At 36.2% G+C, this 12,437-nt stretch overlaps 1 protein-coding gene across 5 annotated transcripts in view; it reads right to left on the bottom strand.

Annotated features, from left to right (window-relative positions):
* LOC147331753 (thyroid hormone receptor alpha) overlaps positions 1-12,437 on the bottom strand; it is a 117,929-nt gene that overhangs the window by 40,054 nt on the left and 65,438 nt on the right. For all 5 annotated transcript variants that reach the window (XM_086287964.1, XM_086287965.1, XM_086287962.1 and 2 more), the window contains one exon: positions 11,831-12,044. In XM_086287964.1, coding sequence (XP_086144090.1) covers positions 11,831-11,886 — 56 coding nt within the window. In that variant the 5' untranslated portion in view covers positions 11,887-12,044. The remainder of the gene's footprint in view (positions 1-11,830; positions 12,045-12,437) is intronic.

The following is a 12,437-nucleotide window of genomic DNA, read 5'->3' as shown; positions in this document are numbered from 1 at the left end:
TACTCTGAGAATCACACGTGCGCATGCGCAAAAACAACACAAAGCGACAATCCCCTGTTGATGTCGCATACTGAGGCGTCCCAAACTGTCCTCTGCTTTCTGCGGCTCCATCTGCCCTCACTGCTCCTAATCCAGCTCTCTTCACTGCGCTTATCCCCACACAGACGCACACACGTGCGCTCGTACGAGGCATGCATGTAAACACACACACACACGCCAACATGCATACATTATTCATACAGCTGGGTAGGTACATGGCACGTGCAACTTTTGAAAGTTAATCGGGGGTTTTTTCTGGCTCAGAGTGGCGAGGAGCTCTGCATGGCAATAAGCAGGTTTGTTTTGTTTTTTTGGAGACCTGTGTGTTAATTTCTGACCATCTTTATGCTGTTTATGACAGTTGTCTTTATTTATATACAAAATCACACCTGTGTCGTCTTTGGTGGTGGTCTGGGTGAGTCCATGGTGTAAAGAGCTGGCAGCTCTGTTTGATATCCGGCTGATATTTTTTCCTGTTAGAGGAGGTAACCTGCTTAACTGTGCATATGACATCTGTTCACCTCAACGATAAATGCATTTCTTAGAATTTATAAACCCCTACTCTTTAATAACTCTGATTTGTCCCAGCAACATTTCTGCTCATGTGACTGTGATAACCAGAGACTCACAGCAGCTCTGTTTTGAGGCCTTTTTCCTTCTGCTTAATGGACGGCTCTCTGCTGTGCTCTGTGCAAGAGGAAATGCTGTGACACTGTTGTCTGGATGTTCTTCTATGTGTCTGAGGAAATATAGGTAGCACTCCAAATACATGATTACAATTTCAAACATGTGAATGTGTAATGAATGTACAGTGGTCCCTCGCTGTAACGCGGTTCACCTTTCGTGGCCTCGCTGTTTCGCAGATTTATTTTGTGTGCAATTAAAAAAAAAACAAAAAAACAGCGCATTGTGTTCTGCGTCCTGATTGGCTGTAGACCATTGTCAATCAATCTCCTCCGTGTCTCCGGTCAGTACAGAATGCGTTCAGCTGGTCAAATTTACATAAATCTTCGATGGCTAGCAGTGTGACTCTGAAGTGCTGTACCAGGGCTGTTCGATATATCGATATATATCCGATGACGATATGAAAACGTCTATCGTTTCATTTTACACTATCGTTTATTTCATGGTGTCGCAAGATAAACTGTTTACGGCAATATGTTTTTCATCGTTTTGATGGTCACTATAGAATTCATTTCTCAAAGTACTCTGTTCTTTCTCTTATATTTAATATAACCACACTGCGGACGGACCAGCGACTGCTTTTATGCGTTGTTGTTAGCAACAACGACGGTTTGCTTGCTTATTATGCACATAGACCTTTCACAATAAAGCTGAAGATTCTTTTGAGATTTTTCAAAATAACCTGAATCACGTGTAATTGTATGCAGAGTGTTTACAGATGAGAAGCTGAAAAGAGCCGTCAGGTGCTAAAAAAAAGAAACCTTAGAACAGGCTTTTCCCCGCAGCACGTAATAAATACTTCATGCTGCGGGGAAAACACTGGACTCCAGGTACACGACGCCCAGATGAAAACACTTCACGCAAGTCGAGCTGCCTGAGATTCACAGAATTTACAGAATTTACGATAAATGTCTTTTATCGGGATATGAGATTTTGGTCATATCGCACAGCCTGTATGTTTGTTTTCTCCCCAACAAACACAACAATGTCGATGAAATGTTTTGCACCGTCAAAGGCACCTGCGGTAGCACCCAAAAGGGAGGGGAAGATGCCATCGCACAAAAAGTTGGACTAAAGGAAGGTAGCAATTACCATATTTTTCAGATTATAATTAAGCAAAACAAAACAGTCAGATAAGTCAAACTTTACTCAACTCATTCTTCTTGCTTCCTCTACTTCTGTACCATTGATTCATTAATGTTGAATTCTCTCACAGCTGCTCTATTACGATGTTCTGGACCTGAAAACAAGGTTTGATCTTTGGTTTCATTCTATAATACTGGACTTCTTTTTCTACGAAGGTTTGAAATTTGATTGATTGATTGATTGATTGATTGATTGATTGGTAATTTATTTCAACATGTGAACAATATACAAGTACATTTAGAAAAGAAATGAGAGAAAAAAAAATATACTATACAAATTACATACAAAAAAACATTCTGATTAATTTACATGTTGAAAGGGAGTGGGAAGAAGTAAACACTTATTTAATCCCACCCCTGTCCCATAAATTATCAGTGAATATTTAGTCAGCTTCCTTACTGATATAATTTGTAATAAAAATAGTGAACAGATTTCTGATATACTATATACTATAATATCACATCATGAATTTTTTGTTTGTTTGTTTTTAAATAGAGACATTCACTTAATTTAAATATTTTCCTTTTCTTTATAGATCGAGAAGATCATATTTTTATAACTCTTTTTGAACAGTTTTATGTTTGGACATTGCTTTAATTCCATATTCAGTTTGTTCCATAGTTTCACTCCTTGAACAGAAACACAAAAGCCTTTTCTTGTAGTACGTACCTTCATTGTTTTGAAGTTACAAAAACCCCTTAAATTATAACTTCCTTCTTTCAAAAAAAACATACTCTGAATATTACCTGGCAGTTCTTTGTTTTTTGCTTTGAATAGAATTTGTGCTGTTTGGAATTTCACTATATCGTCAATTTTCAATATTTCAGACTGCAAAAATAGTGAGTTTGTATGTTCCCTATAACCTGCATTGTGGATGATTCGAATTGCTTTCTTTTGAAGAGTAAAAAGTGAATGTAATGTGGTTTTATAGTTATTGCCCCAGACCTCTGCACAATAGCTTAAGTATGGTGAAACCAGTGAACAGTAGAGAATATGAAGTGATGTTCTGTCGAATACCTGTTTTGCCTTGTTTAGTACTGCAATGCTTCGTGATACTTTGGAATGAATATATCTTACGTGAGCTCTCCAGTTAAGTTTTTCATCTATTATTACCCCCAGAAATTTATTTTCACTGACTCTTTCAATATCAACACCATTTATTTGAATCTTTGCATTTGTATTTAAACTACTATTTCCAAATAACATAAGTTTAGATTTATTCAAATTTAATGATAATTTGTTTTTATCAAGCCAGAACTTCACTTTACTTATTTCATTAGTCATATCCCCCAATAAATTCTGCAGATCATCACCAGAGCAAAAAATGTTTGTATCGTCAGCAAAGAGAACCACTTTTAATACTTTGGACACTTTACAGATGTCGTTAATGTACAAGTTGAAGAATTTTGGACCCAAAACTGACCCTTGGGGTACACCACAAGCAATGTCCATACATAAGGAGCAACCACCATTTATTTTCACAAACTGCTTTCTGTCACTTAAATAACTCCGGACCCAATCTAAAACTACCCCTCTGACACCATAACGTTCCAGTTTTCTTATTAATATATCATGATCTATAGTGTCAAATGCCTTTGTCAAGTCTATGAATAACCCAGCCACATATTGCTTTTTGTCTATGGAATTTGTGATGTATTCTATTGAATCTAATAGTGCCGATGATGTTGATCTGCTTGATCTGAATCCGTACTGACTCTCAGTGAGTAGTTTATGTTTATCTATAAATTTTTCCAGTCTGTTTTTAAACAGTTTTTCAAGAACTTTTGAGAATTGAGGTAGTAAAGAGACAGGCCTGTAGTTTGTGAAATGGTGTTTGTTCCCAGATTTGTATAGAGGTATAACTTTTGCTATTTTCATTCTGTCTGGAAATCGACCAGTTTGAAATGATAAATTACAGATGTATGTAAATGGTTTTATAATAGCCTCAATGACTCTTTTAACCACTATCATATCAATATCATTACAATCCAAAGATTTGTGATTTTTACATTTTTTGACAATTTCAAGAACTTCATTTTCATCAACGGCTGTGAGAAACATAGAATATGGATTTCTGTCAATCAGTGTATCGGGTTTTTCCTGTGCTTTCCCAGGATGAGTGATTGTTCTTGCTAAATTTGGTCCAGCAGTTACAAAGAATTCATTGAGACTATTTGCCACAACATCCATATTGTATTCTTCATGGTCATTACAAATGAAATACTTGGGATAGTTCTTTTGTCCAGTCCCACATTTTATAACACTGTTCAGGATTTCCCATAATCTTTTATTATTATTTCTATTTATATCTAATTGCTTCTTATAGTATTCCTTTTTACTAAATCTAAGTATATTAGTTAACCTATTTTTATATCTTTTGTATCTGATTTCAGCATCTTTAGTTCTCGTTCTTAAGAACTCTCTGTATAGAGCATTTTTCTTTATACATGCATTTTGCAGACCTTTTGTTATCCATGGACAGTCCATATATTTCTGTTTCCTACTATATTGCTTTATTGGACAGTTGGTATTGTACAGTAATGTAAATATTCTAAGGAATTTATTATAAGCACTATTAACGTCCTGTTCCTGATATACTTCACCCCAGTTTTCCTTCAATAAATCTTTTTTAAATGCATTCATTCTTTCTTTTTGAGAGTTTCAACAAGAGAGAAAAGTGTGAAAATGTTCACGCCTGTCTCTGGAAAGTGTATAAAGTGTGTAGTGAGGAGTTTTACAGCCGTAAAACATCGATAATAATTGTAAAAAAATAAATAAAAAGCTGGCTACTTCACGGATTTCACCTGTCGCGAGTTATTTTTGGAACGTAACCGCAATAAACGAGGGACCGCTGTAAACATACACTGTGCTTCTGATTGCCCCAGAAGCACCAAACAGGCTCTGCTGGAAACATGTGGCCGTGCTGAATCCAACAATCTATATGTGACTTTAAGGTATAGTCAGTGTTTCACATTAAAGAGTGTGTGATGTGGTCCGAGTAACATACACGGGTGCAAAAAGGTTGCATTTATCAAACGAGCCACGCCCTGACATTTAAAGGAACAGTGTGTAAAATCTAGATATCAGCAGATCACACAGTGCAGTCAGCTGAGTTCTGTTTTCACCATCTCCTGGTTCATGTGGAAAGTCATAGCTATGGATTTAGACTTAGACATCGTACTGTTGCTTGCACAATGAAATTAGGTAGCAAGACCACAAAGATGCAAAAGTAAAGAAAATAATATACAAGTAAGAAAAGTAAGAACACTATGTACAGTATATACACGATGTTGGGTTACAGGAAGCATGGGGTGTGTTCCAGGCATCATAATGAAATATAATAAATAATAAATAAGGGCAGAATGGCTGTGGTCGTTAAGGATATGTTGAGGGATGGAAATTGCACATCTGCCGAAATATTGCACAGAACAAAATGTTGCACGAAAGAAAGACAAAGAAACATAATAAATAGCAAATAGCAGCAACAGAATGATTGTATGATTGAATGGTGGAGATCAGCTCACACTCTTAATTTGCATTCAGCTATGGATCGTCCGCTGTAGGACAAACAACTCTGGCTTGTGGTCAGCTGTCCAGAAGGATCGCATGTCTAATCTGTTGACATTAAGTACAATATAAGAAATAAATAAGGATGTTTATGCACATTTCTGTGCATTAGAGCCCTGACTTTGCTCAGGAAGAGGCTGACATTTTATCCAGATGCCGGTTACTGCTGGATGATAAAACATAGTAGTTATGACGAGTGATGGGAATAATGGCGTTACTTTTTTCAGTAACGAGTAATCTAATTATTATTCCTATCGTTACAAGGCCGTTACCGTTACTAACAAGAAAATGCGGTCGCATTACTATTTTTTAACAAACAGACGGTTGAAGCTGTGTTCAGCTTACCGCAGCTTATATCAGCTGCACGGAAGTAGCTGTAAGTAATCTGGGCGCTACAGCTTTAAGCAGCTGCGCGCAGACGGCAATCACTTTCTGACAGATGATCACTTTTTGGTACAACACCTGGAGCTCAGGGGTTAAACAATCACATGACCACTTTAAGATGACAAAGCAACAAGGTGATATATACCAGTGTTTTAATTGTGTTGATCGGCCACGTAAAACCAGAGTCATGATAAACAATATACACGTCTGTTTTTCCTCAATAGTTTCGTCACGTTTAACATCGAAGGACAACGCTAACAAGCACTCTCTGCTTATGAGCAAAAAAGAAACAAAACAAAAACATCCTGACATTTAGTTGTTTAGGAAGAGGGGCAAGTTTCAGGAGTGACGGCGAGAGAGAGATTCTTTAAAGTAACGCTTTAAATGGTTACTTTTCCTAGTAATTAATTACTTTTAGAATCTCGTAACTCAGTAACTTCTTTCAAGAAGTAACTATAATTAACTACCTTTTCAAAGTAACTTGCCCAACACCGGTTATGACCCTTCACATCTTGAGTCTGATGGTGCACAAATTATTCGCCTCCTCGACACGTGAATGCCTTTAAGTCCTCTTCTCTGCCTTTGTTGTACTGATTCTGCTCTTTAGCCACACACATAAAACATGATTAAGGACAATCAGTTCAGCTTGTATTCAAATGACCGGGCAACATGGCGGCTTCCACAAACCAGCGCCTGCTGTAATGTATTATGGATTTATTTTAACTATCAGAATGCAGTTTGTTGGAAGCTGTAATGATGTATACACTGACTGACTACAATATCGTTTCTATTAAAGGCCCCAAACAAGATGGTTTAGTCAGCTCATGTCTCATTATTAAAAAAAATAAAGATTTTGCTTTATGTGCAATAAAAATACAAGTTTACCAATTTGGAGTTTGGATGTGATAATGGACGTGTCTGATTTGGAACATGTGTTTCACCGACAGGCTTAAACTAATCTCAATATTTTGATTGATTGATTGATTGAATCTTTATTTTGAACATGTTGAAAAAGTATAAAAAAAAAAAATAGAATTAAAAGAGACAAATGAACAAAGCAAACAAAAGGAAAACGAGCAACCACAACTCCAAATAACGTCCATGTTCAAAAAGGAGCAGGAAGAAGCATAAGCTTATTTAATCCCACCCCTTTTCCACTATCTAGTATCAATAGACTACAGAAATACCTCCTTGTAATTACATTATATGCTATGTGTAATTTTTTTTTTTTAATATATACACATATATGTTTCTATCTATCCATACCTACGTATATACACACATACGCACATATACACATTTTCAATAACCCCATTAACACCTGAAGGATACACAACCTACAATTATGTGTATATATATATATACACATATATATATACACATACATATACACATATACATACATACACACATACATACACACACATATATATACATATATATATATATATATATATATATATATATATATACACATACATATACACACATATACATATACATACATACATACATACATACATATACACATACATATATACCCATACCAACAAACCCGTGCATGCGTACACACATGAAAATATTAGACAAGAACATCCTATCAAATCTCTACCTTTTCCCTGTACCCTGTAAAAACCATATCCTTAAACCGCTTTTTAAACTGCGCCATGCTTGGACATTGCTTCATATCTTTACTTAGTCTGTTCCACAGCTTCACTCCACACACGGAGATGCAAAAACTTTTTAATGTTGTACGGATACGAGGATGTTTTAAATTTAATTCCCCCCTCAAATTGTATCCCCGTTCCCTTTTAGAAAACATTTTTAGAATATTGTCAGGAAGCAGGTTATTTATTGCTTTATATATAATTTGTGCTGTGAGAAAATGAACCAGATCTGTGAATTTTAGAATTTTTGATTTTAAGAATAGTGGATTTGTATGATCTCTGTAACCAGTTTTATGGATTATCCTTATGGCCCTTTTTTGTAATATAAAGATTGATGATAGCGAACATTTGTAAGTATTGCCCCAAACCTCTGCACAGTAATTCAAATACGGTGCAATCAGGGAACAATAGAGAATGTGGAGTGATTTGTGGTCCAGAATGTGTTTTACTTTACTCAAGATTGAGACACGTCTTGAAATTTTGTTATGTATATGATTTATATGAGACTTCCAGTTTAATTTATCATCTATAATCACACCAAGAAACTTATGTTCAAGTACTCTTTCAATTTCCACACCATCTACATGAATCTGCACTTGTGCATTTCTAAGGGAATTCCCAAATAAGATAATTTTAGTTTTACTTAGATTTAGCGATAGTTTGTTCCTGTTAAACCATTTTTTAATTTTGCACATTTCTGAAGTAATTGTATCCAGCAGCTCCTTTAGATTCCCCCCAGAACAAAAAATATTTGTGTCATCTGCAAATAATACTAATTTTAATATATCAGATGCCTTACAAATATCATTTATATAAATAATAAATAATTTTGGACCCAGTACAGAGCCTTGTGGAACACCACAAGCAATGTCCAAGCATGATGAGGAATGGACACCCAGCTTCACAAATTGTTTCCGGTCACTTAAATAATTTTTCACCCATTGCAGTACAACCCCCCTAATCCCATACCGTTCCAGTTTATTAATTAATATGTCATGATTGATTGTGTCGAATGCTTTCTTGAGATCCAGAAATACTCCAGCTGCATACTGTTTCTGATCTATAGCATTCGTAATCTCCTCAATTGATCCGATTAATGCCAGAGATGTTGATCTTTTTGATCTGAATCCATATTGACTGTCAGAGTAATTTATATTTATCTAAGAATTTGTCTAATCGTTTATTAAACAGGTTTTCTAGGATTTTGGAGAATTGTGGTAGTAAAGAAACAGGCCTGTAATTTGTGAAGTGGCGTCTATCCCCGGTTTTATACAGCGGCACAACTTTAGCTATTTTCATTTTGTTTGGCACTTTTCCCGTCTGAAATGATAAGTTGCAAATATATGTTAGAGGTCCTACAATTCCTTCAATGACCTTCTTGACGATTTTCATGTCAATATCATTACAATCAGTGGATGTTTTATATTTACACATGTGTACAATGTCAATTATTTCTTTTTCCTCCACTGATGTGAGGAACATTGAGTTAGGGTTCCTATCAATCAGGTTTTCACTACAGTCTACTGATGGCAGTGACTCAGGAATTTGTTCTGCCAGTTTTGGTCCAATATTTACAAAATAATGATTAAAGCTGTTGACCTTATCAGCAGTGTTTTCCATAATATTGCCATTATCGATAAAGTATTGTGGATAACTTTGTTGTCCAGAATTATTTTTAATGATACCGTTTAAAACATCCCATATTCCTTTCATATTATGTTTATTGTTGTTCAATATTTTACTATAATACTCCTTTCTACACACACGTATAATATTGGTCAACTTATTTTTGTATTTTTTATATTTATTTTCAGCATCTTTTGTTCTTTGTTTTAGGAATTCCCTATAGAGTGTATTTTTCTTTTTACATGCATTTTGTAAACCCTTAGTGATCCATGGTCTATCTGAATATTTGTGCTTTCTGTTGTATTTTATTGTTGGACAGTTTTTATCGTACAACTCCATGAATATTCTTAAAGATATGCCATATGCAATATCAATATCAGCTTCTTTGTACACCTTGTCCCAGTCCTGATTTAATAGATCGTTCTTAAATGCAGTCATCGTTTCTTCCGTCCTTACACGTCTGTATCTCAGTTGTTCTTCATGCTGGTTTTTCTTATAATTAGTGTCATAAACTGCAAAAACTGGTAGGTGATCACTGATGTCATTAATTAATATTCCGCTCACAATGTTGTTTTCCATATTGTTAGTGAAAATATTGTCAAGTAAGGTGGCACAATGTGGTGTAATTCTGCTAGGCCTGGTTATTTTAGGATGTAAACTCAAACTGTACATAGTGTTTAGGAATTCGTCGGTCATTTTATGCTTTTTTGGATTCAACAGGTCAATATTAAAATCACCACAGATAAACATAACTTTTTGATTTGTTTTAGAGAACATTTCCTTTATGAAGTCATTAAATACTTGAATACTAGAGCCAGGTGTTCTATATATACAGCTAATTATTACATTTTTTTCTTTTTCCTTATAAATTTCAATTGTTATACATTCTAGTAAATTATCAATTACAGTTGTCATACTTTCTACCACCTTGTAGTTTAGGTTTTTATCCACATACACAGCTACTCCCCCTCCACTCTTGTTCCTTCTATTTACAAAATTCACTTCATATCCCTCCAGTCCAAAGTCCGTTCCTTTCTCCGCATTGATCCATGTTTCAGAAATGGCAATAATTCCAAATGGATTTGTCAACTCATTTAGATATTCCTTTATATTGTTGAAGTTGGCATACAGACTTCTGCTATTAAAATGGATTATTGATAATTTATTTTCCGTGTTGATGGTGTGCTTAAACTGTTCATCAGTGAAGTAGCAGCAGTTACTGCTGATGTTGTAGAAGAAATTATTTTCCGGGTCTATATCCTTTTCTAAGTCTAGAACATTATGGTCTGTGTATCGAAATGTTCTCAGTTCCAGATTATCATAAAGAGAATTCCAATGAGTTATGTTGATATTGTTGCCGGATGCAGATGAAGTTCTTTTGGACTGTGCCATGTTGTGTGTCACGTCACATGTGTATTCATACCTCCAGAGTAAGTTGACCTCAGTATTTGTCCAGCTCTTCCATATTTCTGATGACCAACACTTTGGCTTGTTCCGGTGTTCCATTGAGTTTAATGAATACTTTGCAGTATTCATTTGACAGCAGCTTCACAAGAAAAGCTTCTCATTAAAAGAAAATATATTTGGCAGCTAAAAGAAAAGAAGGGGATGCAGTGCAGCTTGTTGGAGGAACGCGCGATAATAGTGTTCTGCTAAATTTGCTGGTGATCATATCTATAATATTGATTTCTATATGTGCCGACATAAAGCAAATCTCAATAAATTTACTTTTTCAACTTTCTTGCAATTTCCACAATCTCTACAAATAAAACCAGTGGAGACAAATAAAACCAGTGGAGACAAATAAAACCAGTGGGTGTGACTAATAAAGCCCAGAGGGAAAGAAACTCCATGTGACTGTTGCTACATATGGCAAAATGCTTCACAATGAAAGCACTATGAAGAAAAGAACTGAGACATAATAATCACTTATTTATAAACAGTTACATGACTGTAGCATCAAAGAGGGACGTGTGGGACAAGCTATGGATTCTTGTTGGTCCATGTTTATTTCGTTTGTTTACAAACTTTGGCCCTTCTAACGGTTCAGCTGCAGCTCCTCCTCACCGTCGTTTTGTTAAACTTTTGTTAATTTAGTTTAGTTTTATTTAATTAATACACTCTTTGGGTCTCTGTACTCCAACATCCTCGCCACACAGCAGTGGCTTCAGTTTGCTGTGTCTTTAGTTTCTTCTTCATCAGGCCTGAAGTGAGTCTCTGTGAATTTATCTCGTGAAGCGGTAAAAGCATGTGTGTGTGTGTGTGTGTGTGTGTAGCTGCACGTGCAGGAGGAACAGCGAGTACAGCAGGCAGCGTGACAGTGCTCAGCCGTCCCTTTTACTGCTCCTAAAATTCTGCTAAATTCATGGCATTCCTTCTCTTTACCTGCTGAGACAACAGCCTGTCTGAATCATTTGTTCAGCTTCTATTTTTCACTTCTTACCTCAAATTATTTGAACTGGTAGCTAAAAAAAAAGTGTGTTGCTGCAGCTCTTAATCTTTCATTAATCATCCATGCCTACAGCTCTGCTTTCATCTGTTGTCCCTGCCACACCATTAATCTTAGCTTTCCTTTCATGTTTACATCAAAAATGGACATGGACACACACACACACACACACACACACACACACACACACACACACACACACACACCCAAAGGCAGATGTACACTCCATCACATTTTGTTTACCACACACACCACCCCTCTGTCTCACCCTTTCTCATCTCCCTCAGACGAGTTGCTATCCTGCTTGTTGGACATTGGCTCCATTCGGCCTCAGTCCCATCCAGCAGCCAATCACAGGACAGCGAGGCAGACGCTGAGCTCGCCAGCCTGCTCAGCGTTCACTGGCAGCCCGCTCAGTAGCTAACCATCCCAGACTGTAGGCAGCGGTTGGCTGGGAGGAGCGCAGTGGGCGGAGCAGAAAGCTGGAAGGGCAGAGAAACGATGCAGTGAGAAACAGGCAGTCACATGATGTGGATCATAAAATATTTCACTACATTTTTAATTCACAGCGTTACATAATAACAGATGCGATTGTGATATTTCAGGTTCTTCTTTTGTTTCCAAACGACATTTTTTCATTTGTTTTCAGCGCTGGATGTTCATCCAATCATGTGAATGAAAGGCTGGATTAAAAAAAATGTATTATTTTTTCAATATCAAAGTCACAGTTATTTAAGGTAGCTGTAGTATTAATGTCTGTAGCGCTTAGCTAATTCTATCTATAATCCAAAGTAATTCAAATCAAAATAATTAACTGTGACTGCAGCAGATCGCACAGGTTGGCCCGGCTGCTGAAGGTCTGCAAATAACTGACA

Source organism: Aulonocara sp. 'chitande type north' Nkhata Bay, linkage group LG4 (genome assembly GCF_057382095.1).
Source record: "Aulonocara sp. 'chitande type north' Nkhata Bay isolate Kocher_YH1m ecotype deep benthic linkage group LG4, A_spYH_male_GT1.1, whole genome shotgun sequence".
NCBI lineage: Eukaryota > Metazoa > Chordata > Actinopteri > Cichliformes > Cichlidae > Aulonocara > Aulonocara sp. 'chitande type north' Nkhata Bay.
The sequence above is the reverse complement of the archived record's forward strand: the minus strand, read 5'-3'. Positions and strand labels throughout refer to the sequence as shown.